Source organism: Calypte anna, chromosome 24, assembly GCF_003957555.1.
Source record: "Calypte anna isolate BGI_N300 chromosome 24, bCalAnn1_v1.p, whole genome shotgun sequence".
Classification (NCBI taxonomy): Eukaryota; Metazoa; Chordata; class Aves; order Apodiformes; family Trochilidae; genus Calypte; species Calypte anna.
In genome coordinates this window covers 6,090,474-6,115,437 of record NC_044269.1, presented here as the reverse complement: position 1 = coordinate 6,115,437, position 24,964 = coordinate 6,090,474, and the positions used below count along the sequence as shown (strand labels likewise).

Here is a 24,964-nt window from a genome sequence, read left to right as displayed (position 1 = left end):
AAAAATAAAATTAATCCTGCTCGATGACAAGCTTGGCTCGGCATTCACTGTACATACTGTACCCACAGCGCTGGCTGGCCGCCAGCCACGGGCCACGAGCCAAAGCGACCATAACAAACATGAGCTGCGCACGCCAGTGCCCGGGGGGGACAGCAACTCGGGACAGCAAGGGACAAGGGGGAACAGCAAATGTCACCCCAGCTCTGCGGGGAACCACATCCCAAGAACCAGCAGCGAACCAGGGAAGAGCAATGGATTGGGGACACAGCATCCTGCACCCCATTTCTGGGGGGGACCAACAACAGATGGGGGGAGACAGAATCCTGCATCCCACTGCTGAGAGAGCAGCACCTCAGGGACCAGCATCCCATATCTCAGCATCCTGGGGACACACCAGCATCCTGTGCCCCACTCCTGGAGGGGACATCAGCATACCAGGAACCAGCATCCCTGCCCCAAGCCCCTTAGGATGGACAAGTGACAGAGAAGGGAAAGAAATATGAATGTAGGGGAAAAAACAATGACACAAATATATTAATCAGAATTCTGCTTCCTTAGAAACCAACCACAGGAGCAGCTTCATCCGTGGCACCTGTCATGCCAAGTGATTTACCCTCAAATGAGCGGGACCAGGGGAGGAGGAACCTGCAATGGAGGAACCTGCTACTGAGAGGTATCAGGCAGTGAACACCTCATTTCGTAGCAGCTTTGCTCATGAACCTGTGGTGGGTACCCACACGCAAGAAACACTGTGCTGGGATATGCACGGGAGCTGACACTGCATATGGGGCTGGACAAGTGGCCACTCCCTATGTGGAGTTTGTTATTCCAATCTGCTCAGTCTGGAAAATATTTCCCCAATTAAAGAACTGAAAACAAATTCCAAAAAAGAAAATTTCAATAAATCAAATTACCGGGCACTGAAGAAGTTTGCCTTGCACTGCCCTGGGAAAGGTCCAGCCAGCTCCACACGTGTCTCCCCAAGATGAGACGCGTGAGCTGAGAAGCTGCAGCACCTTTAGGTGGTCCTCCATCCTGACCTGAGCATCCCCATCCCACCTCCAGGCATCTCCCCAACCCACCTGAGTGAGCCAGTAAGTGCATTCGCAGCCGCAAGCTGTCCAGGAACCTCTTCCCACACAGCTCACATCCATACGTCTTCATCCCGCTGTGCAGCTTCCTGGGGAAGACAGAGAAGGGGGGGTTAGTGCTCCTGTGGCAGGAGAGGGGATTCATGGCACCAAAAGAGCCCCATCAACCTCACACAACCCACAACTGCCCCAGAACTGTGGGAAGGGCAAGAACAGGAGATCACCTGCAATGTTTGTTATTGTTACTAAAGTTGGCTTCTTTTAAGAAACCAAACAAATCCAAACTCTAGACTTAGCACAATGTGTGTCTTGGTAAACCTCCGCCCTGTGCTTTTCAAAGGGGTACTGTACTCCAAAAAAAAAAACCAAAACCAAACAACCAACAACCCAACAACTTAAGAGGCTGTTTGTATGCATTTCTAACTCAATCCCAATTTCCATCCAAATTCAGCGTGACACAAATCACAAGCAAAAACCCTAACCACCACCTAGCAAACAGGAAACAAGACGCTCACCGTTTCCTGGCACTGCTGGGACAGAGCTGAACGACGCCCGGGCAGCATTGCACAACCTCCCGACAGCACGTCTGGCCCGCAGTGCCCATCCTGCATCATGCTGGTGGCTCAGCACCCCACCACATCCCAGGGTACAGGGCTTGGGCACCACTCCCTACATCCCTCTGCTTGCCATCATGGATACTGGGCTTGGTCACAATGGCCAAGCCCACATTGCTCCCTCTCTATTGATGCTCCAGCTTTGGACAGTAAAGAGTCCACAGCAGGACTGGATCTCTTGTGACATGAAACAACCTTCAACAGATGACATTTGCCCCAACCCCAGCAGGATAAGTGTCCAGCCACTGCAAACCAGCCACTCTCCAACTCCACTGACACCCAAGGGCAACCACTCCTAGACCCACCAACCCAGCATGGCACAGAGAAGCTCCAGACAGCACCCAAAACATGATGGAGGGCCACCAGGGAGCCCCCAAAGTGCCTGCAATGTCTGCTCCTTTCTTTATTTCCCTCAGTCAGCTGGTGGTACATGGTGCTGTTGCAGAGCAATCAGCTCTGCTCAATAGCAGCACCCACCTCACCCAACATGGACCGCCCATCCCCTGGGCCGGGGTGGGCTGGCGGCAGCAGCACGTGCGAAGTTTCAAAATCGGATGCTGTAAACACACAAGTATGTGCCTGTGCTCGAGGCGCAGTGCTGCCTGCCGACCTCTGCTCACATCCCCCATTTATCATCACTCGGCAAGAGGAGCAGCGTGTTTTTATTGCCAAAGACAAACAGAAACGGTCTTGTCCGGGACTGGATGCTGAACCCCCTCCCTCTGCTGCTCCCATGGGAGGGCTCAGCCCTGACCATGCTGGGCTAGGAGGACTGCTCGCCTCCTGCATGCCACTGGGCCGGGGGAAATTCTGCTTTGCTGAAGCTTTATTTCCCACCTTTGCTTCAGTTTTACCTGTGTGAAGGTGTTGCTCCACTGAGCTGGAGCATCCCTTGTAGCAGCAGAGAGCCTGGAGCCCAAAGCCTCCCCCGCCCCATGGCACAGAGCCTGTCTCCCTTGTCAGTGTGCCCAGCAACTGACCCACATCCCAACTACATCCTGCCCTGCAGTGATGCTGAAGGGCCGTGCTGGGAGTGCCAGAGCACAAGAGGACACCACAGGGTGTTCATGGGTGAGCAAACACCACAAAGCAGAAAGGGAGTAGAGAGGAAAAGAGCTGGAATTGGTTTCAACTCCCAACTTCGCTGTATAATGTAATTATTAATCAGGCTTGTCCTGAATTCACTGTGTCATAGCAGAGGATTAGGAGTCATGCACGAATTCAGGCCAAGAAGGTTTACAATCCAAAGGATTTATCCGTCCTGCAAAAATAAATAAAGCACCAGCCTCCGAAGAGACTCCTGCTGCCAAGAAGGCATCTAAATAAGTGACAACCTTCTCATTTTGCATTTTTAATTAGGGACATGCCTGTCACACTTCCCCAGCTCAGGCTCCTGCACTTAACGCCGGGTTTAAAGCACTTTGCTGGGATGAGCGCAGTGTCCTCTGTGCCAGCGCTGCAGTGCTCGCCTCTTGGAGGCTGGAACACCTCGCTGGTGAATTAAAGCGTAATTGCTTAATTAGTTCAAGCAAAACTTGGAATTTTAACTTTTTTTAAAAAAAAGCAAGGCTCAAGAGCCAGAGCAGAAACAAAGGGACAGGTTTCCCATCTCTGCATCCCCCAACAAAGGGAGGGGGAAAGTTGGGAATGAGGAGCAGGAGCCTTGGCACCCTGGAAATCTGCCTCGCCCATCACCCCCTTGTTGTTTTAAGGTGCCGGGGTGCACGCCACTTAATTTGTTTGCAATATCTCTATCAACAAATTTCAGCAGCAACAAAAGTTTTCCATTTGGAGCCTGCTCATAAGACGATCTTATCGCTCGCCATCTTGCACGGTCCCTTTCAACAAGGTCTTAAAGCGCTTTATCTGCTCGGTTTCCCGGTAGCAAAATATGATTGAAATGTTCTATTGCTGCTCGCCGGATTAAGGAGATGTTGCAAAACTGCACAGAAACCTGGCAGATGTAAGCAAGGTATTACAGCTGCTCAGGCTGTTAAGATCTGAGGGGAAAGATCAATATGTGCTTCTAAAGTTCTCCCTCCAGGATGGGGAGGAGGGAGAAGTTAAGGATGTTAAAATGCCTCATGATGCTGCCCAAATTCGAGCAAAAAAATATAAACTGTGCTTTATTGTTTCAATCTGATGCTCAAATAACATTTCTGGTGCTTCCTTTCCCTGCAAGTGACTCAGCCAAGGCGACACTGGTGGGAACGAGAGTGGCAGCAATCAGGAAAAAGTGATATTTTTCTTTTTTTTAAAAAAAAAAGATAGTTTTCCTCTGTAATTCCTGCTCAGTGCAATGCTCAAGGCGTATGGGAACACAAAGCTGGCCAAAGCCTCCAGGCATTGACAGAGGATGCTCCAGGGCAATGGGGAGATTTGTGGCACCACCTCCCACAGCCAGGACCCCATTCCTGGCACGGAGACTTGGCCAAGGGCTCTCCAGGCAGGATCTAAACCCATGGCAGGGCAATACCCCCTTCCCACCCAGCGCCAGCAAACAAAAGCTGGGCGGAAGGTTGGCCCCTCACAAGCTGCTGGCAATTAAGAAGGCCTGTAACTGCCCCGCAAAAAGCACTTCAAAGGGACGGCGACTCCAGCAAGACCGTGCGGTGTAAAAATTATGAGTTTTCCCCACAGGGTGCTGTGTGTGATAAGGCTGGGGTTGGTGGCAAACGCTGCTGCTTGCTCCTGGGGGATGCAGAGGCTCAGGTAACAGCACTGTCCTGGCACCTACAGACCACCACAAACAGCTTGTCACAATCACAAGCAAACTCCTGCTCTGCCCACTGAAAAAACCTACAAAAATCCCTCTTCTGCTCTTTTTATGGAAGATGCTGGTGTTGCCCAGCCCCTCCCTGCCGCCTCTGTTGGGATGCGGGAGGAGACCCCCTCCCCTTCCCTCTCCTCCCAAGGAGCAGCATGGCTTTTGGCTGTTTGATTACTTTTAAGTGTATATTTTTCCCCTCAAACAGAGTGAACACAATGGTTAGGAAATTTGACAGCAAACTATTCCGAGCCATTTATTGCCTTAATGCGCACCTTTGTCCAACAGGCAGTTTTGACAGGAGCGATAAATTCCAAATTTATGTCAACAGAGCATATGTTGAACACCTCATTTCTGAGCTAAAGCGGCATGCTGCCCCATAAATCACCCTTCTGTTTGAAATGAAAGTAGATTACGGGCCCGTGTTATTGAGCAGTTAGAGCCAGAGTCATATAAATCAGAACTTTTAACTCCAGGCGATCCGTTCTGCAATTAACTAAAGGGCACTTTGTCATCTCGAGGCCGGGGCGCAGCTTGGCAGGGCAACGGGCTGCGGAGAGAGGCAAACCCACCCGGGCTGCCAGGGCCACAGCCCCACAGAGCTACAGCTCTGGACCTGTTGGAGCAGCAGAGCCTGAGGCTGCCATGACATCCTGAGCAGCACTGAGGGGCTTTGGGGGTACTCTGTTTACCTCCTGGTGGGGTTTGTCAGCCAGAGGGGGAATCAGAAGGCCAGCATGACATAAGCACAACAGAGTCTTTGGGAGTTCAAAGCAAGGCAAACCCAAGCATCAGTACAGCATCCAGTGCACCCACTGGAAACCCAAAGGCGCAGACAGAAACCTCACCAATCTGGCATGGGTTTTGCACAACCTTTATGCATTTCACCCCATCCTGCTGCATCTCCTGGGGGGAGTGAGGGAGCTGGGAGGGTGTGGAGGGGCTCAGCAGGGGTGCAGGGAGTGGGGGCAGGTTGCCACCCACTGGAGCAGCAGCACTATAAAAAGATTCAGCTGCTAAGTATTTCCTTTCCTATAAAATATTCATTGCCGCGTGTGAGAGCCAGGGAGTAGAAACCTCAAGCCATTCTAACTTTGTGCCGCAGCAATAACAGAGTTTTATAGGAGCCTTTGGGTTGTATTTATGCTGGGCTGTAACCACAGTGCCCATCAGAGGGGTGGCCACTGGCACGTGCCAAACACCGGGCAGGCACACCAGCACCTCTGCTTTGCATCCCCAATGCTGCCAGTGTAAATAATTCCCCAAACTTCCCCACACCACCTGGTTTCCCCTCGTGCCTCCTCGCCTGGATGAGTCGATATGGAAATCAATTCACCCCCTGATCTATTTTATCAAGATAGAGGCGGTGGTGCCATAGCTCATCTGCAGCAGGGATCTGGTGGAAAGCCAAGGTCAGCAGGCAGCAAAGCCACCTGTGAAACCATCTCCTGCATCCTCTGAGGAGAGTTTTCCAATTTTTTTTCTTTCCCCTCCCTCCAATTCTCCCCCTGCCACACTTTTATCCACCACTGGGTGATGGGGGATGGCTGGCATGGGGGACATGCATGGGGAGGCTGGGCTCCCTACAAACCCCGCGCTGCCCCAGCTCCCAGCACAGTGGATTAAAATAGCAGTGAGAGCTATTGAGGGCACAGGGAAGGGGGAAGGGAGCCTTTCGGTTTCATAAATTAAGAAAGGGAAAAAAAAAATTAAAACCTGCCCTCAAACCACCACTGCTGAAAAAAAAAAAAAAAAATTTTAGTCAATCTTAAGAGGAGCTGTGAATAGAGATTTAACTATTCATCAAGTTTAAAACCAAAATGGCAGTAAGGGGGCAGCTCAGTTGCAAGCAGCAGAACTCCTTGACCACACAACATCTACCACAGGCCAGTTCCCAAGCCTCAACCTGATGCTGGTCCTTGAGGTGGCTCCAACACGATGCCAACACCTCCCCAAGAGGGGAGGAGCCCACATGGCTCCCCCAACCTTGCACAACACACCAGCAACACCACCAAAAGCCCAGAAAAGAGGATTTGGCCACAGCAAATAGAGAAGCGTCGTGATTGTTATTATTTTAACATTATTCCAGTGTCCTGGGTTCAGAGGGGTGTTCAACTCATTATGTATCAGGATCTCCAAGGGATCTCCCCCACCAGTGCTCCCTGGGACCATGTCAGCCTGCCCAAGCGAGGGGTCTGTGGGCTCATGTCAGATGGGGTGAGGATGGATGTGTGGTGTCAGAGGTGTCAAACAGCTCCAAGGGCTGGAAAATAACATGGAAATTCCACAAAAAACCAAAGTGACCTTAGCGCCAAGAGCATCTGCCACAGCAGCAGTGTGACAGCGGGGATGGTTGGGCTCCTCATTCAGAAATAATAAGCAGTTCATGGATTCCAAGTGTAAAAATATACTCATCATTTGGCAGCAGCACATGTGCTGCCCAAGCACCAGTGCAGTCCATGGATGGCAAATGCATCCTTCTAACCTCAAGGGGTGGAGGGCACTTGGAAAAGCACCCACACAGAGCATTGAGGCTCCTGGGGTGCATCCCAGGGAGGTCCAGGACATCATCCTGGGGGACGAGGAAGCCAGAAGCTCTTTGGAGAGTCCCCAGGGAGCCAAAAGTGGGGAGAGAAGAGACGCACATCCCTGTTTCTGTTCCCCTGCCACTCAGCTGGGAACCACACACAGGAATGGGCACAAATCTCCTGCAAACACTGCAGTTCCAGCCAGCAGCCCAGGTCCCAGGGAGTTTTAGAAGGTAATCAAATATGCAAGGGATCCAACATGCTAATTTTCAAGCGCACACCTGGGGTCCTCTGATAACGTCAGCAGTGCCGATACAGCACAGGGATTAAAATTTCATAGTCATGATTTCATCAGTCGCTAAACTACAAAGGATTAATTAACATCCAGGGAAGAGCTCATGGCTCAGAAATACAGTCTGGAGGAAAAGATCTATCTCCACTCTCCAGATGCCAGCACACAGACAGATCCAGCACTTTGATGGAAACATGTCCTTGTTACTGGTGACTCTAAAACACGGTGGGCTTATGACAGGAGTTAAGGATACCCCATCCCAACCTACAGCCTCTGTGTTCCCTCCCAAGGGTGTTTTGCTTTGCAGAATCCTGGGATGCAACCACCAGAACCACTAGCAGGTTCCATGCATGAATTTCAAGAATGGGAAGATGTACACGTGCCCAGCCAGGGCTCTTGCCTTGGCTGCCATGCAAACATCTGCCTGGACCTCACCAATTCCTGTGGAGCTTCCAAAAGCATTATCTCTGGCATGAAAAGTTTGGGGCCCGCCTGCCATGGGGGGAGCTGCTCCCTTCCTGGGGAGACGAATTGGGGAGCTGTCAGCCAGGGACAGCCACAGCAGCTGTGTTGCTGTTAAGGGGCAGTGAAAGTGTCTTGGATGGATGGAACCCTCACGCTGGGCTGTTCCCTCCTCAGCAGCCAGAGCTGCCCTCTGCCAGGCTGGGAACATGGATCCTCCAGGAAGCTTCTCCAGACACAGCCCCATCTCCTCCCATCCTCCACCAGCACTGCTGCCTTTGCCTAGGACCACACCACTTTTGCAGAAGCTCCCAGAGCTGATGAAGAACTAATTAATTCCACTTAGAAGCCAGGAGATGAACATTATGCACCTTGTCAAGGCAGTAAATTAACGTATCTGGACTGTGTGAGGCCTCAGTGGGAGACCAGAGTGCCCAGGGCTCTCCAGAAGGACCCAGAGGAGCCACAGCCTGGTCCCAGTGGGACTGTCAGCAGAGAACATGGGGCTGTGGTGTCACTGCCACAGCATCCAAGCTGGCTGGGCTTCCCAAACCACAAAACATCTGCATGGAGCGGAGCTGAAACCACGCTGGAAACTTGTCATCACATGGAAGGACAATGTGGGCAGATGTGCCCAGCTGCAGGCAGCACCCTCCCCAGGGACCTGCACCAGGGGACGGGACTAGGGGCACAAGACCAACAACTCTCTCCTGTATCATTTTCTTTCTGCAGGGTTTAGATGTCGATGTGTTAATAGGAAAAGCACTGTCATAATCAGTTCTGCTCAGTCTACATCATGTTTTGCTGAAAAATAAATAAATACCTTGTGGACGAGCCAAGTTTTGAGTGGGACGCCAGCCCTGGCACACTCTGCTCCCCCCAGCCCCGGCCAAAAGTACGCAGTGTCCCGGAGTGAGGAGCCCAGGCATTCCCGGGCCGTCCCGGCCCTCCAGGACCTCTCTGAGGAGCTAGGCTGACAAGTAATTAATTTACGAGCAGCCTCATCCCCCTTCCCAATGTGCACAACAGGTTCCATGCAAATTTGGGAGCTTTTAAATTATACCGTTAATGAAAGCAAATAAAAGCAGTTAAAAGGCAATTTGCTCAATTGGTGTTAATATTTAAGCACAGCATGTGTAAAAACAAGAGCCCAGAATTTGGTTTTGACACAAGGAAACTTTTGGTCCTGTAGAAAGGATGGAGGGTACCGGTGAGCACCATGAATGGGGTCGGGTGCCAGAGCCCTTCAGAAGGACCAGCAAGTGTTTAATTACGGATCCACCATAATCGTGGGACCAGAAATTCCTGCAATCCCAAAGCTGCTGCTCCCCATATTCCTAACACCCCTCAGCACCAGTGGCCAGCAGAACTGTGGCTAACACTTGCCCCTCGGTTCCTGGCTCCTGGCAGTGCCCCCTTGGGTGGGTGACGATGCTCCCGCATAAATTCCCTTTCAAAGCAGGAGCCGGTGGTGAATGAGCCCTTGGTTTCTAATGGTTGGCAATATTTTGTACACTCTGCTGCTCCCTCTGTACCCCTTTGTCGGGGCCAAGGTCTGCCGGCTACGGCGGGACCAAAAGACCATCTGTAGCTCCCGTCTGTACAGAGAAGTTTAAATAGGGGGATGAATGAGCACAGGAATTAATGAATGATAAAGCCGTATGGTCTCAGTCAGCCTCCTACGCCTGTATGTGGCATTCAAACCCTCCCAGCCTTCTGCCACAAAGAGAGGTTTCTAAGCTACAAAAAAAAAAAAAAAAAAGGGGGGGGGAGGAAGAAAAAAAGGGAGAGGGGTGGTGCATCTGCAGGTTTTTTAACAACAAACTTGCCTCAGTTCCCTGCTCCACTCCCGGGAAAGGCACGTGGAATGATGAAAAATGTTGTGTTTTGTTTTTTCCCAGAGCTGCTGCAAATCCCCAGGGAAAACCAAAGAAGCCCTGAGGAGTTGGCCTGGGGACCTGCTGCACACCAGGGCAGGGGTCTCAGTAAGGGGACCAGGGGGTCTGCATCAGCAAGGTGCTTTCTTCCCCTCACAGGGAGTGACGCCAAGCCTTCATTTCAGCCACGGGGAGATGCTGCTGCTGTGGCTCATGGTGCCATTGGTGAGGATTTATGGGTGACATGCAGAGAAAGAGCAGGATAGGGATGGAATCGCCCTCCCTGCAATGCTAACAAGGTGAAGCCAGGATCAAACTCCTCAGATTTTTTCAAGCTCCTGTTCAAGAACCAGGGGTCGCCATGGGGATCGTTTCTCTCCAAAATATCCCAGGAGAGGACACAGTGGAGGCGCAGGAAGCCCGGCACAGTGCTGGAACACTACTTGTATTTTAAGAGCCGTCATGTGTAAAGCATTAGTGTTTTTGAAATTGCATTCTCCAGTTAATTAAACGGACCATCTTTTATACATAAAAAGTGAAAGCAAGCAATTAAAAGCTGTGCGCAGAGGAAGAGCCCTTCCTGCATCCAGCATTCCCACAGAGCCCAGCCCGGAGCACTGCTCCAGCCCTGGGGAGGCAGCTCCCACCACAGTGAGGTTCACCTGGGGGCTCAGCACCAAGTGATGGGCTCAGCACCACAAATACCACACTCAGGTGATGTTCTGTGCCCTTCTCCCCCTCCCAAATGCTGACGGAAACCACACACGTTTCCAGTTGATGGATTTCCAATGTGTTCTGGATGACGATGGTGTGTTCACCCTTACAGCAGTTATCTTTCCTGCAGTAAAAACCTGGCCTTCAGGTTTAGGCAGGAGGTAAAGTTCACTATCGATTGGGCCCACTGTAATCTGTTTATAATTACTATTATCTCCCAGTTAATCTTGTGAGAGGTCAACAGTTTTACAAAAACCTTGCAAGCCGTGTCTTTTACCTCCCAACTTAATATCTGGGTCAAAAGGTCAAGTCCTGCAGCTCCTGAGCTTGAGATTTAAGGAAAAATATGCACCTTTTGGAGCATATGGGCTCCTAAGTTACAAGGAAGTTTTCTTGGTCCCTGTCTGTAAGCTTCACTGCCAGCATGGTGGGACCTTCTGGTGTCCCCCCACCATGGGATGCTGCCAGGCATCACCACATTTGGGGACTCAAAACACCCTGGTGTGGGACTGCAAGGGGTCCCGTGGGGGCCAGGCCACTGAGCACGGCTTGGGCACTGCAGGCAGGTGTCATAAACAAGCCAGCGCATGGCAAACATATCGATTTCCCAGAGCTTATCGCACAGCAACCAGTGCTCAGTTACCAGGCTACTTTAATATGTAATTTACTGCGTGAAGGGAGAGCGGGGCTGAGAGCGCCTGAAATATTTCCTTGGGGATGGACGGGAGGGTGGGCATGGGGTGGGCAGGAGAAGGTATGGTGCTTGTCTCCCCCTGCCCTTCCACAGTATTTCCCAATTATTAAGAAAGCCCCTGGCCGGCACCATGGCGTGATTGCACACATGCTGTACACCTTCTGCAACTGTTTCTGCTATGAAAATACAGCCTCAGCTACCAGGGCTCTTCCTCTCCTTCATCTCAAGTCAGATGCTTAATTTCTGTCAAAACAGAGCCCAGTACAATTACCTCCATCCATTTTGGGGGCTCACCTTGCCCTGTCACCCTGGGGAGGGACAGGGGACACCTTGCTCCTCCAGCCAGCCTGGGGCAGTGGTGATGAAGCCCATTGCTGCCCATGACCCACAGGAGGTTTGTGTTTTCAGAGCAGAAAACTTTTAAAAAATCCTTTCTACTGTGCCTCTCAGTAGATCTTTTGGAATTTACAAGATAAATACTGGTAATTTGATTCTTATCTTCCTCAAACCCAATTCTGAGGCAATTCTGTGTAAAGGACCCTAATTACAGCCCAAGGGGAAGAAGCAGGTAACCCATCAGCCAAACGCACTCGGAGAGCTTACAGGGCCATGGGACACTAAAAAGACAAAGATTTCAAAGCTGCTCTTGCAAGAACAACAATCTGCTGGGTGAAAATTGTTCTCTACAGCATTCATACTCCCTTGCATGAACTTTCAGAGACCAATTCAGAGCTGGGAATAAGGGCACCAGCTGGGCCCCCAGCTTGCTGGTGCCAGCAGGTTCTCTACAGGCTGCCTGGAGTTTGAGAGCAAGGCTGGGATGTCAGCACCAGGGAGAACCAGGTATTTACACACACACCCACACATATACAGAGGTGTGGCTGTTTACACTCATTTCCCCACTGTTGTTTATGAACAAAAAGGCACAAGCTTATACACAAAGAGGAACACCATCAGCAACAGATATCCAGTGTGGCAAAACTATCACTCCTGAACCCAAATATTGCCTATTTTCCAAAACAAACACCCAAAGCCAGACAATCCTAGCCCTGACACACAACTGTGCTCCTGAGGATGCTAAGGAGAATCCTAAGGAGGGGGACAGTGAGGACACTGTGCTGGCCACCATCACACTGCACGGTCTGGATGTTATAGCACCTATAAAATAATAAACCCCAACACCAGGATGTGGGGCCAGGATGTGGCAGGAAGAATCAAAGGGATCTGGTGATCACAAGAGGAGCAGCTACCATGTCAGAGGGGACCAAAGGGAATTAAATGTCCATAGAGCAGAGTGGCTGCCACACCAGCAACCCTCATTGCAACAGGTAAGAGCGATGGCACCATCAATCAGCAACCCAGAAGCTTTAAAAATAGCCCTTTTTCCCAACAGCATGTATGCAAACATTTCCCATTACCCTGCTTCCATGATTCAGCAAGTGGAGCCCTGGTAAAAAAAAGCATGGCCATCCACACATTTGTGTGAAAGAATGGCAAGTTCAGGCCTTCAATGGCTTTTGAGAGCTGGGCTATTAGAAAAAGACATTTTCATTTTCTCATGTTAAAGGAAAAAAACAATCACTTCAAATGGCAAAAGAATCATAGAATTGGCTGGGTTGGAAGGGACCTCATAGATCATCACAGTGACAAAAATCAACCAGAGGGAATCCAGTGGCTGCAGAGTGATGCAAGAATTAAGCCAATGTATGTACAGAAGGAAAAAAACAGCCAATGACGTAAAAATGAAGGAAGCCAGCACCCACCCACCCAGCTGCAGAGTGGTGCCCTGCCAAGTTCCCAAAGAACTGGAGCACCAGGAGAGTCCAAAGCATCACAGAAGGGGACACAGGGCATTGTGAACGCATCACAGCCAGGCTCAGAGCTGCAGCTGAGCCACAGAACATCACCTCTAGTGTTGTCACTGCTGTCACTTCCCTTGCCGTCCACTCACTTATGCAGAAAATGTGGTTTGCCACCAATTACAGCATGTTGGTGAATGGGGCACCGCACATGGTGCCCCTGGAGGCCCCTCTCTCACAGGCACAGGGCTAGCGGGGAGCTCACGGCACATGGCCACCTCCTCCACTTAGCAACCAAGGTGCTAATTAGGGAGCTGCTTCCCACCTCCAGCCGGGGGAGGATGTGGCACAGCACCTGAGCTTTCAGGAGGGCAGACACCACCACGAAGGAAGACATTCCAAGTGCCACCCATCAACAGCATCCCCTCTTTCACCACCCTCTTCTTCCCTGAGGGCAAGATCCGACCCAAGCCCTCCTCCTGGCTCTGTGCTGTGCTAATGCTCCAGGCTGGCGCAGAGCGATGGAACGCGGCCCACTGGAGCCCCCCACCTCCCCATCCACGTGCCACCTGCTCTCAGCATCTGCTCCCACCCACTAATTAATGCCTTGGCCAGCCCTCCTTAAGGCAAGGAGGGATGATCTACGTTTCGGTGCTGCTTTCAGTTACATTTCCTTGACGCTGAGGGAAGAGACGCCTCCAGCTCTAGGGTCAGATAAGGCAGAAATCAATACCCGTGACTGCTGCTGCATCCTGAGAGCCTGGTTGGGTCCTGGGCTGTCCCAGTTCCTCCAGTCCAGCCCCCTGTGGCCCTGTTCCCATGGCGGCATCCTTCTCTCCCTGCCCTACATGTGATCTTCCTGCAGGCCCCAGAAATGCAAAACCCAAAAAAACCCCAACAAAATGCCAGCCTCAGCCAGGGTGACCACAGACCCAAAGACACAGCCAATCCCTAATGGCGGGATCCCATTGCTCCCTGAGAGCAACAGCAGGCAGGGAAGCAAAAACAACCACTGCTTTTCACTTTTTCCCATGGAAAAGGTTTTCATCACAGTTAGAAAATTCCTGCTGGAGGGAAGAGGGGGGTTCTGCTGGTGTCAGCACACATAGCTGGCTCCTGTGCCAGGCTCCTAGCACCCACTGCTGGGAGGGGGCTTCCCCGCAGCCTCCTGAAAGGTGAGAAGAACCCCGGCCATGTTCACAGAAGCACCCACCCTTCCTCCTGCCTGCTCAGGATTTTTCTGTGAAGAGGGGGAAGGAAGAGAGTGGGGAGGAAATCACCGCGTTACCGGTAAGGCAGCGAAGCTGGGGCAGGGTGAACTCTGGGTTTCAGTTCCGAGTTCTCTTTCATAGAAAGGGGCCCTGGGGTGACAGACGGGGGGGGGGGGGGGGGTCTACCACACTCTCACCACCCCATGCCAGTGGAGGGGACCTGCCTGGTGCCAGCAGTGCCATGGCTGCAGTGCACAGGCATTGCTCTGTGCCTGCCCCTTATCTCTCCCACCCAAGGGCTGTTTGTGCTGCTGTGACCATGGCCCATGCCTGGCCACAGATAAGGGACCAGCAGCAAGCCAACACCACCAGCCCCAGTCCCATGGCTGGGGCACCCAGCAGCCCCCATGAGCCCCCCTTGGCTCCAGTATTTCCTCCTGGCCCCAACACCCCCAGGCATTCCCAGCAAATCCTAGAGGTACCAACAGACCCCACAGTGAACCCCAGGAAGTGAATCCCCAGACCCCATACTGCCATGCCTGCACCCTTCCAAGAAGACAGGGCTGGGTTTTGGTTGAATTTTTTTTTAACACGTGCTGTGGTTAAATCTAATTTCTTAGAGTTGCAGCTTTCACGGGTTCAGTCTGTGCACGCCAAGATTAGTACAACCTGTCCCTAAATACCATAATAAAAACCTTGTAGTAAGCGCTTTCCCTTTATTTATGTCAGTGACGATTTCAAGGAGGATGAATCACACTTCCTCCTTAGCACTCCTTTCTAATATGATTTACTATAAATATTGTACAGAGAAAAGAATGAGGGAAGGTGACGAAGGGCACAGAGCCCAGAGCCAGCCCCAAACTGGGCAGCAGGAGCAGAAAAGCACCTGCAGCAGCCATGGTGGTGCTGCAAAAAGTAGAGGGTCTGTAATCAGCATGGTACCCGAACAAAAATCAAGGCTAGGCACTATCCCTGCACTGATAACACACACACAGGAATCACACCTGCTAGGTTGGCTCTGCCAGCTGAGGGCTGCAACACTGGGTGGGTGTTTGGGTGGGTGGGCAGCTTGCTTCTGCCTTTCTGAAGGGAAAATACCCTGGCCACACCCTGTCCTGCTGCACCCATTCCCCATGGGAGTGAGAGCTTAGTGATGTCCCAACAGGGACCCTGAGCCTGCCTCCACATACACCAGCCTCCTGTAGGTATTTGTGCTTCTTCTGACCTTGTGAGTGCGCCGGACATGGAAACAGTCTGGGGTTTGGGGTTTGGTCTTTTTAAGTTTCTCTTCGTTTTCCTGCTTGGTCGACATCTGCCTTCTTTATAGGTCACACAGGTGAAAAAAGGAGCCCTCCTCCCTGCCCCCAGCCACCTCTGCAGGCAGCTGGCAGCGGCTGCTTCTGAGAGCAGGGTGTAGGGGTCCTCTCTGTGATGTGCAGGACAAGGACCGGGGCATTACCCACGCAGCAGCATCCTCAGCTCACCCCCAGCATCCTGCCTGGGCGTGTGGGAGATGCCAGTGCACAGCAAGGCCATGGCTGCTCGCACGGCGCTGAGCAGAGCATGGGGTTATCAGCCCTGCTGATACAGGCAGATAAAGAGCCCGTCTCCTGCACTGACACCAGTAACAAACCTGGACGTTTAGCAGCGATTTATGGCAGGTGGCTCTTGCCAGGCTCCGTTTGCCTCGTGCCTGCACAGGGACAAACGCTTCCTCAATTGCCTATCGCTGACTTGTTTGCTAAACAGCACACCAATAAAGCGGCAACAAGACAACGAAGGCCGACAGAAAAGTAAATCAGCACAGCAGGGCGCGTATCCAACCATAATCTACTTAAAATCAGTTAAGAATACTACAGCGAAAATGATATGGGCGGCCCTGGCCCCCAGCCAGAGCTGGAGCCTGGACCACAAGGGCTCACTCCGTGGCCAAATTTTTGGGTGATGGCCCTGCCTTCAGCTGCAAAAGGACGGAGGTGGTGGATGCTCCTGACAAATGGAGGAATCCACCTTCCTATCAAGGGACACATGGTCCAGCAGCACTTGCTGCTCCCTGCCTCACTGCACAACTACTCCAAAGCACTGCGAGGGCAAGCCAGGGTGCAAAGCGACCCCCAACACCCCAGGCAGGGTTCAACCAAGGGAATATCCAGCAAGAAGACACCCACAGAACTCCCAAAGGCCCTGCAGCTGGTCTCTGGGAATGAGAGATGTCACCATGGCAGGGATGCTCTTGAACCCAGGTCTGCACACAGCTACACATGGATTCACCTGCCCTGTTTGCACATATTGAAAAGGATGCAGAATCCATTCTCATCACTCCTGGCACATCAGCATCTTCCCTTGGGATTTCCCTGTGTGCCACACCCCTCCTTTCATCTGCTACCTGCTATGAAGCTGGACAGCCACTGGTCTCCACTAGAGCTGGAGAACAAGCCCATCACCAGCACACCAAGGAGACCTGCCACGTGTGGCTTCCCACCAAAGATATTTTGTCTCCTGTGCCATGGGCTCCCGTGGCTCATCTGCTGCAGAGAGGGATGCAGACACCCGCACATCCTGCCTGTGACAGAAGCAGAAGGAGTGATGCCCCCGAAAGACTACACCAACCATAAAGCACTGACCTAACACCCGGCCGGGGGAAAAAAACCTTCCAGGAGGAGTGACACAAGCCAGGACTGCCAGGAGAGGAGGAATGAATGGAACAGACTAATTTACACAGGAAGTGAGCACTTACCAGACCCTTCATCCCAACACACAAAACCCTCTGCCATATCTGGAAGCAATTACACCCAGTTAACGTGATCTGCCTGCCACTAAAATTAACTGCAAACAGAAATATTTTTCACTTTTGCAACAGGAGATGCCATGGCCCCGTGTTTGGCTGCCGGGAAATATTTAGTAATTACTCATTTAAAGCCTCTCTTGAAGCTGTCAAGGGTAGGGGGGGGGAAGTAAAAGAAAAATCTTGCTAATTGCAAACAAAAAGGAAAATGCAGATCATTTTACTCGTACGGACCCAAGTAACTAAAGAGCCAAGATCACGTAGAAGCAGGGAAGGCTGCAGGGATGCTCTGTCACAAGCAGCTGGGGCTGCTCTGCACCATTTCCATGGGCCACAGGGAAAGGAGAGTCGATAGCATCACTCCTGAAGCAGCACAGGCACCTCCAAAGACCCTTTGTGCAGCCAATAAATACATTTTTAACCAACATCACACCACGAGTTATAACAAGAACTGAAAAGGCTCCGCCAAGCTCACAGAACCACTGCAGGTGACATGACACATGTTTGCTTTGGGGACAGAGCCCCCTGAGCATCCTCAGCCAGGTGGGTTTTACACCTCAGGATCCCAATTCCACATTTGTTGGGATTGAGCTGGCACAGATCCTGGGAAAGAAGCAATGGGAAGATGGAAACCCTCTGGGGCTGGGGCAGGCAGCATCTCCAGTGCCCCCACAGAAATTCTTCTGCTGTTGGGGAGACAGCAAAGTTATGACTGGGGAAGGGAAAAAAGATATAATGTTAAAAAAACCACAATTTGAAATTAGTGTCTTCTGATGGGAATCTCAGAGTTCTGCTTCACAAGACGTCACCCACACCACCAAAATGATGCAGGATAATTGATGGAACAACACAGAAGTCAACGGGGCTTTTCCCCCTCCACGCCAGGAGCAGAGTATGGAAGCAGTTAAGTCCCCCACCGAATAAATCAAAAGTTCAAGGCTGCAACAGACCTAGCCCTATTCCCCCTCTGCCTATGACAAGAACCAGAGAGCCCCGAAATCCCCAGCATCCTGCGCGGGGTCTTGGCTGGTGTGCACAGGTTACACACTCGAGGTCAGCACCGTGGACCCTGGCTGCAACATTCATTTCCTGCGGGGGCACGTCCCCTGCCTATAAAGCCGCCGCGGCCAGCCCATGGTGCTAGAGCTGCATGGCAGTGGCCACCAGCCCTGCTCCCCATTAGCCCTCACCATGCCAGGTGCTGCTAATAAGGCCCATCAGCAAGAAACAAGAGCTGCCAAGTCAACTCCAGGCTCTGGAAGTAATCACAGGCAGGGCTTGGGGGGCTGCAGCCTTTTTTTTTATTTTATTTTTCCTTCCCTCCCCCCTCCTTTTCTATTTTTCCTCCTTTTTTTTTTTTTTCTTTCTTTTTTAAGTTTTCATTGCAGTGGAACATAAATTGCCAAATGCTTAAAATAAAATAAAAAGCCACCACTGTATCAGGCGACCAAAATTAACACTAATAACATCTCACAAAGCACTTGGGATCCGATTTATCACGTTTATTGCTTTAATGGTATCCTGCATCTGTTTCTCACTGTGACATGTTGAGCAGTGCCAACGCGCCTAATGGCATTAGTAGCACAACGCGTAGCTAATCCGGGTAGAGACAGAGGGAAGTGAGGCTGGCACACCACGAACCAAACACTGGGATGTTTCCCAGCGTGGGTACTTAAAAGTTCACCATGGCATTGATGTTCCAGCTCTACACAGACCAACAGTCCCAGGGGAAGCTGCCAGTTCCCTGAGCAGAAGCATCTTGCCCCAAGCACCACAGGATTTGGACCGGTGCACCACACCGTGTCCCCACCTGTCACCACCCCTGGTGCTGTCGACATTAAAAACATGATGCCATGCCTTTGATAAAGCTTCAAGGTGCTCAACTTCCCAATGAAAAATGACTCAGTCGGTGGCTCGGCATGGCACACCTATTATAGGTTGGGAGGTTTTCCTTCATACAAACCAGCCCAAAAACCACTGTTGAACTCTGTATTTTTTGCCTGCAATTAGAAGCAAGGATCGATTCTAACATTAGATTAAGTTTGAACTTTGCTGAACCTGGGAGGAAATCTTATATAAAAAAAAAAATAAAAATAAAGAGTTGCCAACTCGATATATACTCAATTACTCAAAATCATAAGCTTGGTAAAGAAGAAAAAAGATCATCCAGCAGCCAGCAAGTTAGGGGACCCAAAAAACCTGATTGGAGTCAGCATCAAGGCTTGCAGCCACTCAACCACCACAAGGTCACAGCTCAGTGCTCTCAACTCGCCCATGTCATGCCATGGCACAAGCAATGATGCCATGAGACCACAGGGGGCTGGGGCAGGCATGGTCCCTCAGGCACCCTCTGTCACCAGTGGCAAGAGGCCCCCCTCTGCTTGCCAAAACCCAGGCAAGAGCTAGCCCAGCCCCCGTCACCAGGGTTTCCCACACTGATGAAGACAGGAACAACACTCAGAAGGCTCTGAGACTACAAACATATATATTTATGCTTCCATAGGCATGTGTGTGTGTAAACAAACACACGCCATATGTACGCACTCGCTGGCACACTGGAAACTGCCGCGGTGCACAGGGCTCATTGAGCTGCTGGCAGACGGGCTCAGGGTCTGTCACCTGCTCAGGACCAAAAAGCCATCGCTCCAGGTGGCCAAGCATCCCCCGGGAAAACCCCTCAGCCCGCAGGGCTGCCGAGGTACCCCTCCCCAACAGTGGCCCCTGGCCCCCAGCTCACTGCAGCTGGGAGTGCCGCTGCTCTGGGCACCTCCACGCTCAAGTCAGGGTGGGAAAGCAAAACCACAGCAGCAAATGCACAGCAGAAAGAGGTCAGCAAAACCGTAAGCAGCACCACAGTGCCCCTGGTACATCCTGCCCCCGCCACCAGCCAACTTGGGGAGGTGGTGCCAGCACCTCAGCGTGGGGTGCAGAGCCCTGGACCACCCCTACACCAGCACAGTGCAGCTGCCACCACCCCCAGAACAGATCCAGCTGAGAGTTACAGACCCTAACCTAGTGTAGATGCTGTTTAACAGCTTCATAAATACAGTAAGATCCCACAAATCCTCCCCAAATGGTAATTTTCACCATGTATTGGAAAGCAAACACCATAAAAAGCCACACGAGACCGTGCCTGCACACAAACCACTCTGGATTTAGACTTTGGGGGTGGAGAGTTCATTTGATTGTTGCCCAACACCTTTCAACATGGATGGTCTCACAAAACAGTTTGAAAATGGCTCAAAGGATTTGGCTCGCTCCGCAAAGTTTGCCAGTGTCTCTGAAAGCAGGAGCTGGAAAATGCATTTCAGTGCTAGGTGAAGCAATCGGCTCCTAGGCTTCGCTCGCTCCCAGGGACTGGTGCTCAGCTCCATGCTCCATCTCGAGCTGCCAGCCCACCAGAGCCCAGCGTGCACCAATCTCCCGATAAGGATCAGAAATAATTAAGAAATCAGCAATGAGCACAGCTGTGGCTGTCAAAGCTAAGCCCAGCTAGCGAAGTCACTATGCAATGCCAGCGACTGCACCGAACAGGCTGGGTCAGCTCCCTCACGGCAGAACAGGATCCAACCTTTCAACCCAGCCTGTGGCCAGAGCAGCCCTGGCATTGCCTTTCCTTGTGGCCACATCAGCTGCTTCTCCCAGGCTCGGAATGGGAAACGGAGATGCTGGAGAGCATGGCAGAAAAGCACGTTAACATTCTCCCTGAGCCCTCACTGCAGCTCTCCTCCGGTGACGTTCGGTCTGCATCACCGCACGGCCAGGCACAAGCGCTGAGGCCAGCCCTGGCTCCCGAGCTCACCAACTGGGGAACAAAGCCTAAAGCAGCCACACACCACACAGAGCCGGGGGACCCCTTTGAGGACTGCCCCCCAGTCACTGGCCAGACCCAGAGGTCATGCTGTGGGCACTCACAGAGCCCCCCATAAATGTTCACCCAACATGTGGAGAGCTGACCCAAGCACATCCCACGAGCAGTGAGTCCACGGGCAGCACCGGCTCCAGCACAGCCACGAGCCCCAGAGTGTGTTATGTGCATCAGGACGAATTAACCTGTTGATTCATTAAAATTCTGACAGGGTGCGCAGGCTGGGGAAGCTGTGAGCTGCTCCAGCACCGTGCCGGTGCTGCTGTCCCCCAGCCAGGACCAGCACCACATGGTGCTCACTGGAGAGCACCCAGCACTGAAGGGTTTTACCAGAGATACTAATTGAGGCACAGTAATTAACGTAACCACAGCCAAGGAAAGGAACGAGCGCCAGTCCCTGCTGCCATGACCAGGAGATGGTAAACAGGGGACCACCAAACTCACATGCCAGTCACAACCACCGCGCTGTACCCCACAGCAACGTCCTGAGGTGTGGCACAAAAATATCTCCCTGCCTCGATCAGGGAGCCCCCCAGAATCACAACCCTGCACCCATCCCCACAGGGAGGGACCCACAGCTCTGGGGCAGCACAAGCCCCCCGTGCTCGCCGCGGCAGCACCCAGCCCGACCTACGTGCTACTTCGTGCAAAGTGCAAATATTTCACAAACCGGGAAGCCAGCGAGGCCAGGCATGGGGATCACACTGCTCGCCCCCTACCTCACCCCACAGGAGAGTTCAGCTCTTAGCAGAGGTGGGTAAGGGCTGCCTGATACGCCCCACAGCCCTATGGCACCCCATTTACACACTGATCCCCAAATGCAAAGAGTGGCAACCAGCAGCCAACACTGGGGTCTGAACTAGCAGGGAACACTGACAGCCTGAGCCCTGTCCAGGCTGTCTTCCCCAGACAGCACCCGCTGGAAGGAACCTTCCGGCACAGCTGCCAGACCAGGGACAGGCACCACAGCTGTCCTTCCAGTTTTGGGGTATGCAACAAGACCTTAGCATGCACACTCAGACAGTCCCCCGCCACCCCGCAACGGCACGCCCGCGGCACTCACCGGTGCTGCTCCAGGGTCTCGTTGTCTGGCAGCTCTGCTCCGCACACGCTGCACGGCTCACCCGGGGCTCGGCTCTCCGGCTTCATGCCAGCTGCCAGCTCCCCCAGCTTGCTGAAGAGCTCCCGCTGGATGAAGCCCTGGGGCAGCAGCCCCCCATAGGCGCCGAAGTCCATGGAGACGGCCAGGGCCGGTGGCACATGTAGGGCAGATGTCACCGAGGCCGGCACACCAAGCGTCGGCTCAGTCTTGTGGTTGGGCATCAGGGAGTAGATGCCCAGGGGCTTCTCAGCAGCAGTGGGGGTCTCTGGCCCCAGTGGCAGACCTTGGTTGGGCTCAGGGGGTGGTTCAGCCCCCTCCTCACGCCCATAGTGCAGTTCACGGGCACTGGTGATGACACTGCTGCGGGTTGGAGTGCCAGGTCCTTCCTTGCCCTTCTCATCAGGCTTTTCCCCACCAGAGGCACCAGGCTCGGGCACTCGGGGGCTGTCGTGGCTGGAGGCCTCATCCACCTGCATGGCTTCGGTTTTCACCTCTGCAAGGCCAGGGGGGCGGCGGGCAGTGGTGGGACGTGAGTCCTCAGGGGCAGCAGGCGGCAGGGCGCCCTGCAGCAGCGACTGCCCGATGGTCATCAAGCTGTCCACTGCTGCCTTGGTGGGGCTCATGGCAGAGAGGGGGCCAAAGGACGCTGAGGCAGAGGGGCTCTGCTCTGCTGTGGCCAATGGCAGGCTCTGGCCAGCTGCGCTGGTGTAGCCACTCTCCTCGCTGGCGGGCTTGGAGATGAAGAGGCCCTTGATGTACTTTGACTTCCTCTCCTCCTCTTCCTCAGTGGTAGTGGTGCCTCCATCAGCCATGGTGCCCTCGGCATCGTTGTCTTCGGAGGCCTGGATGGTCTCCAGGATCTTCAGGCACTGCTCCTCCAGGTACTCGATTTCCAGGATCTCAGCAGCGTAGAGCAGGTCATCCAGGTCTTCGACCTTGGCCTGCAGGGTGGCAGTGTAGGCGTACTCCAGGATCTGCTGGAACGTCTTTGGCGAGAGGAAGTCCAGGGTGTAATGCTGGCTGTTGCGGTGGAAGAGGATCTCGAACATCTTGCTGGTGCAAGCCAGCACTGTCCGGTGTGCATGGAACTCCTGGCTGTCCACCATGATGACCACGTCGCATAGTGTCCCCGCCAGGCGCATTTGGTTGGCTTTGTGCAGCAGCCCGGTGGGGTGGCAAGGGTTCTGCAGCTGGATCATGCCCATCTTAGTCAAATCCATGGCGCTCCCCAGGCTGCCTCATCAGGGTGCCTCGCCGTTGCGCAAGTCCGGGACCAGCTTTGTGTGCCGACTATCTGCGAAAACAAAAGGCGGAGTGGGGAGAGGAGCGAGGGGGAGAGAAGGGGTGGGGGAAGAAAGGGAGAAAAAAAAAGAGAGAGGAGAAAAAAAAAAAACAAAACAAAAAGGAGGTTAGAGACTCGCCGAAAAGTTTCTCCACCGAGCTCGTCGGGTGCCGGAGCAGCGTCGCTACCCCCGGGGAAGGGTCGGCGGTGCATCACCCCCCACCTCCCTCCTTTCCGCCGTTTGCCTCCCGCGCAACCCCATCAGGTGCAGAGCCGGGGTGGGGTCGCGGCAGGGGTGGAGAGTCCCGGGTGGGGGGTTCCCGGTCCCGCACTTACGGCGGCCGGCGGCTGCTCCGGCAGTTCGCACTGCCCGCTCTCATCGCCGCCGCCGCCGCTGGCCGCGCCGCGCAGCAAATCACCGCCGCCACGGCCCCCCCCGATAACACGTCAGGGCGACCACACCCACCCGCCCCCTACCACGCCCCCCACCGGCCATCGGCTGGCGGCAGGGCGCCCCCCCATGGCCCCCCCCTCAACGACCCTCCTAGCACCGGCATCCGACGCGGACGGTGATAGGAGGGTCGTGGAGGGGGGGCCGATAATAAGCACAGAAGCCCCCAGCGACCCCCCCTTCCAGCAAAGGGACATGGAGGAAAGCAGCCCCCCCCCGACCCAAATCCCCGGGGAGAGGGGAAAAGCGTGGTCTGCCCTAAAAATTGTACCCCTATAAAGCATGTTTTGCCCAAAAAAATCTGCCCCAAGTCACCCTAATGATGCAAGTTTTGCTCTAAAAACATGCCCCGTGTTACCCTGATAAAGCAGCTTTGGCTCTGAAGCTGCTACACATCACCCCCAGAAAAGCATATCTTGCCCTAAAATTCTACCCCACATCACCATCATAAAGCATATTACCCTAAAAATCTGTCCCACAAGACAATATTATAGTGCACTTTGCCCTAAAAATCTACCCCACCTCAACGCAATAAAGTGTGTTTTGCCTAAAAATCTACCTCATATCATCTCAATAAAGCACATTTTGCCCTGTACCTGCTTCAAATCACCCCAAAAAGGCATATTTTGCCCTAAAATTCTACCCCACATCACCACCATACAAAGCACACTACCCTAAAAATAAAGCACATTCTGCCCTAAAAATCTACCCCACCTTGTCCCAATAAAGCACATTTTCCACACACCATCGTGATAAAACACATTCTGCCCTCAAAACTCAACCCACACGACCCCACCAGTGCACATTTTGCCCCACACCAGCACGGCTTGGGCACAGGGACGCGGCGCATCCCCCTCATGCCCAAGGTTGGTGAGGAAGGTCTGTCAGTAGATCAGCCAAAAGCAGAAGGACCCACCCCAGGGGGAGTTGCTGCCCAGGCAAAGCACCTTTAGCTGGGTGCTCGACACACAAGCTACGGCACCCACCTAAAGCCCTCGCGCCATTGCCCATGGGTTGGCACAGAGGTGGCACCGTAGACCCATCCCTGCCTGTGGCACACGGCAGCCGGCGCGGGGCCCGGCGTCATCAGCTAAAACAACAACTCCGGCCGGTATTAGTACAAAGATCCCCTTGGGGTAAAGCCGCGCAAATGTAATCTAAGGAGAACGTTATGGGGAAGTGTGTTTATAATTATAATGGGATTTAATGTACTCTGGGAGCAGATGATAGCAGTCATTTAACGAGAACAGCCTCGGCACGGCCGCCTTGCCGGCAACGCCGGCACGGCTCGGGTTATTAGATGCGTACGATAACACACGAGTATACTTAAGGGTAAGCCATCATCTACTCTCATTTTTGGGGGGTAACTCTGCCGGCTTAATTGGCTGCACACAGGCAGCCAGCGTGCCAGTGGTATGGTCTTGGTA

At 53.0% G+C, this 24,964-nt stretch overlaps 1 protein-coding gene across 5 annotated transcripts in view; it reads right to left on the bottom strand.

Annotated features, from left to right (window-relative positions):
• ZBTB16 (zinc finger and BTB domain containing 16) overlaps positions 1–23,509 on the bottom strand; it is a 45,955-nt gene extending 22,446 nt beyond the window's left edge. The window contains exons 1-3 of one of the 5 annotated variants that reach the window (XM_030464834.1): positions 23,423–23,509; positions 21,766–23,098; positions 1,083–1,180 (exon numbers count right to left, since the gene is read on the bottom strand). In XM_030464834.1, coding sequence (XP_030320694.1) covers positions 1,083–1,180; positions 21,766–23,024 — 1,357 coding nt within the window. In that variant the 5' untranslated portion in view covers positions 23,025–23,098; positions 23,423–23,509. The other 4 variants (XM_030464833.1, XM_030464835.1, XM_030464836.1 and 1 more) reach the window with 4 other exon arrangements.
• Positions 23,510–24,964: the final 1,455 nt, after the last annotated feature.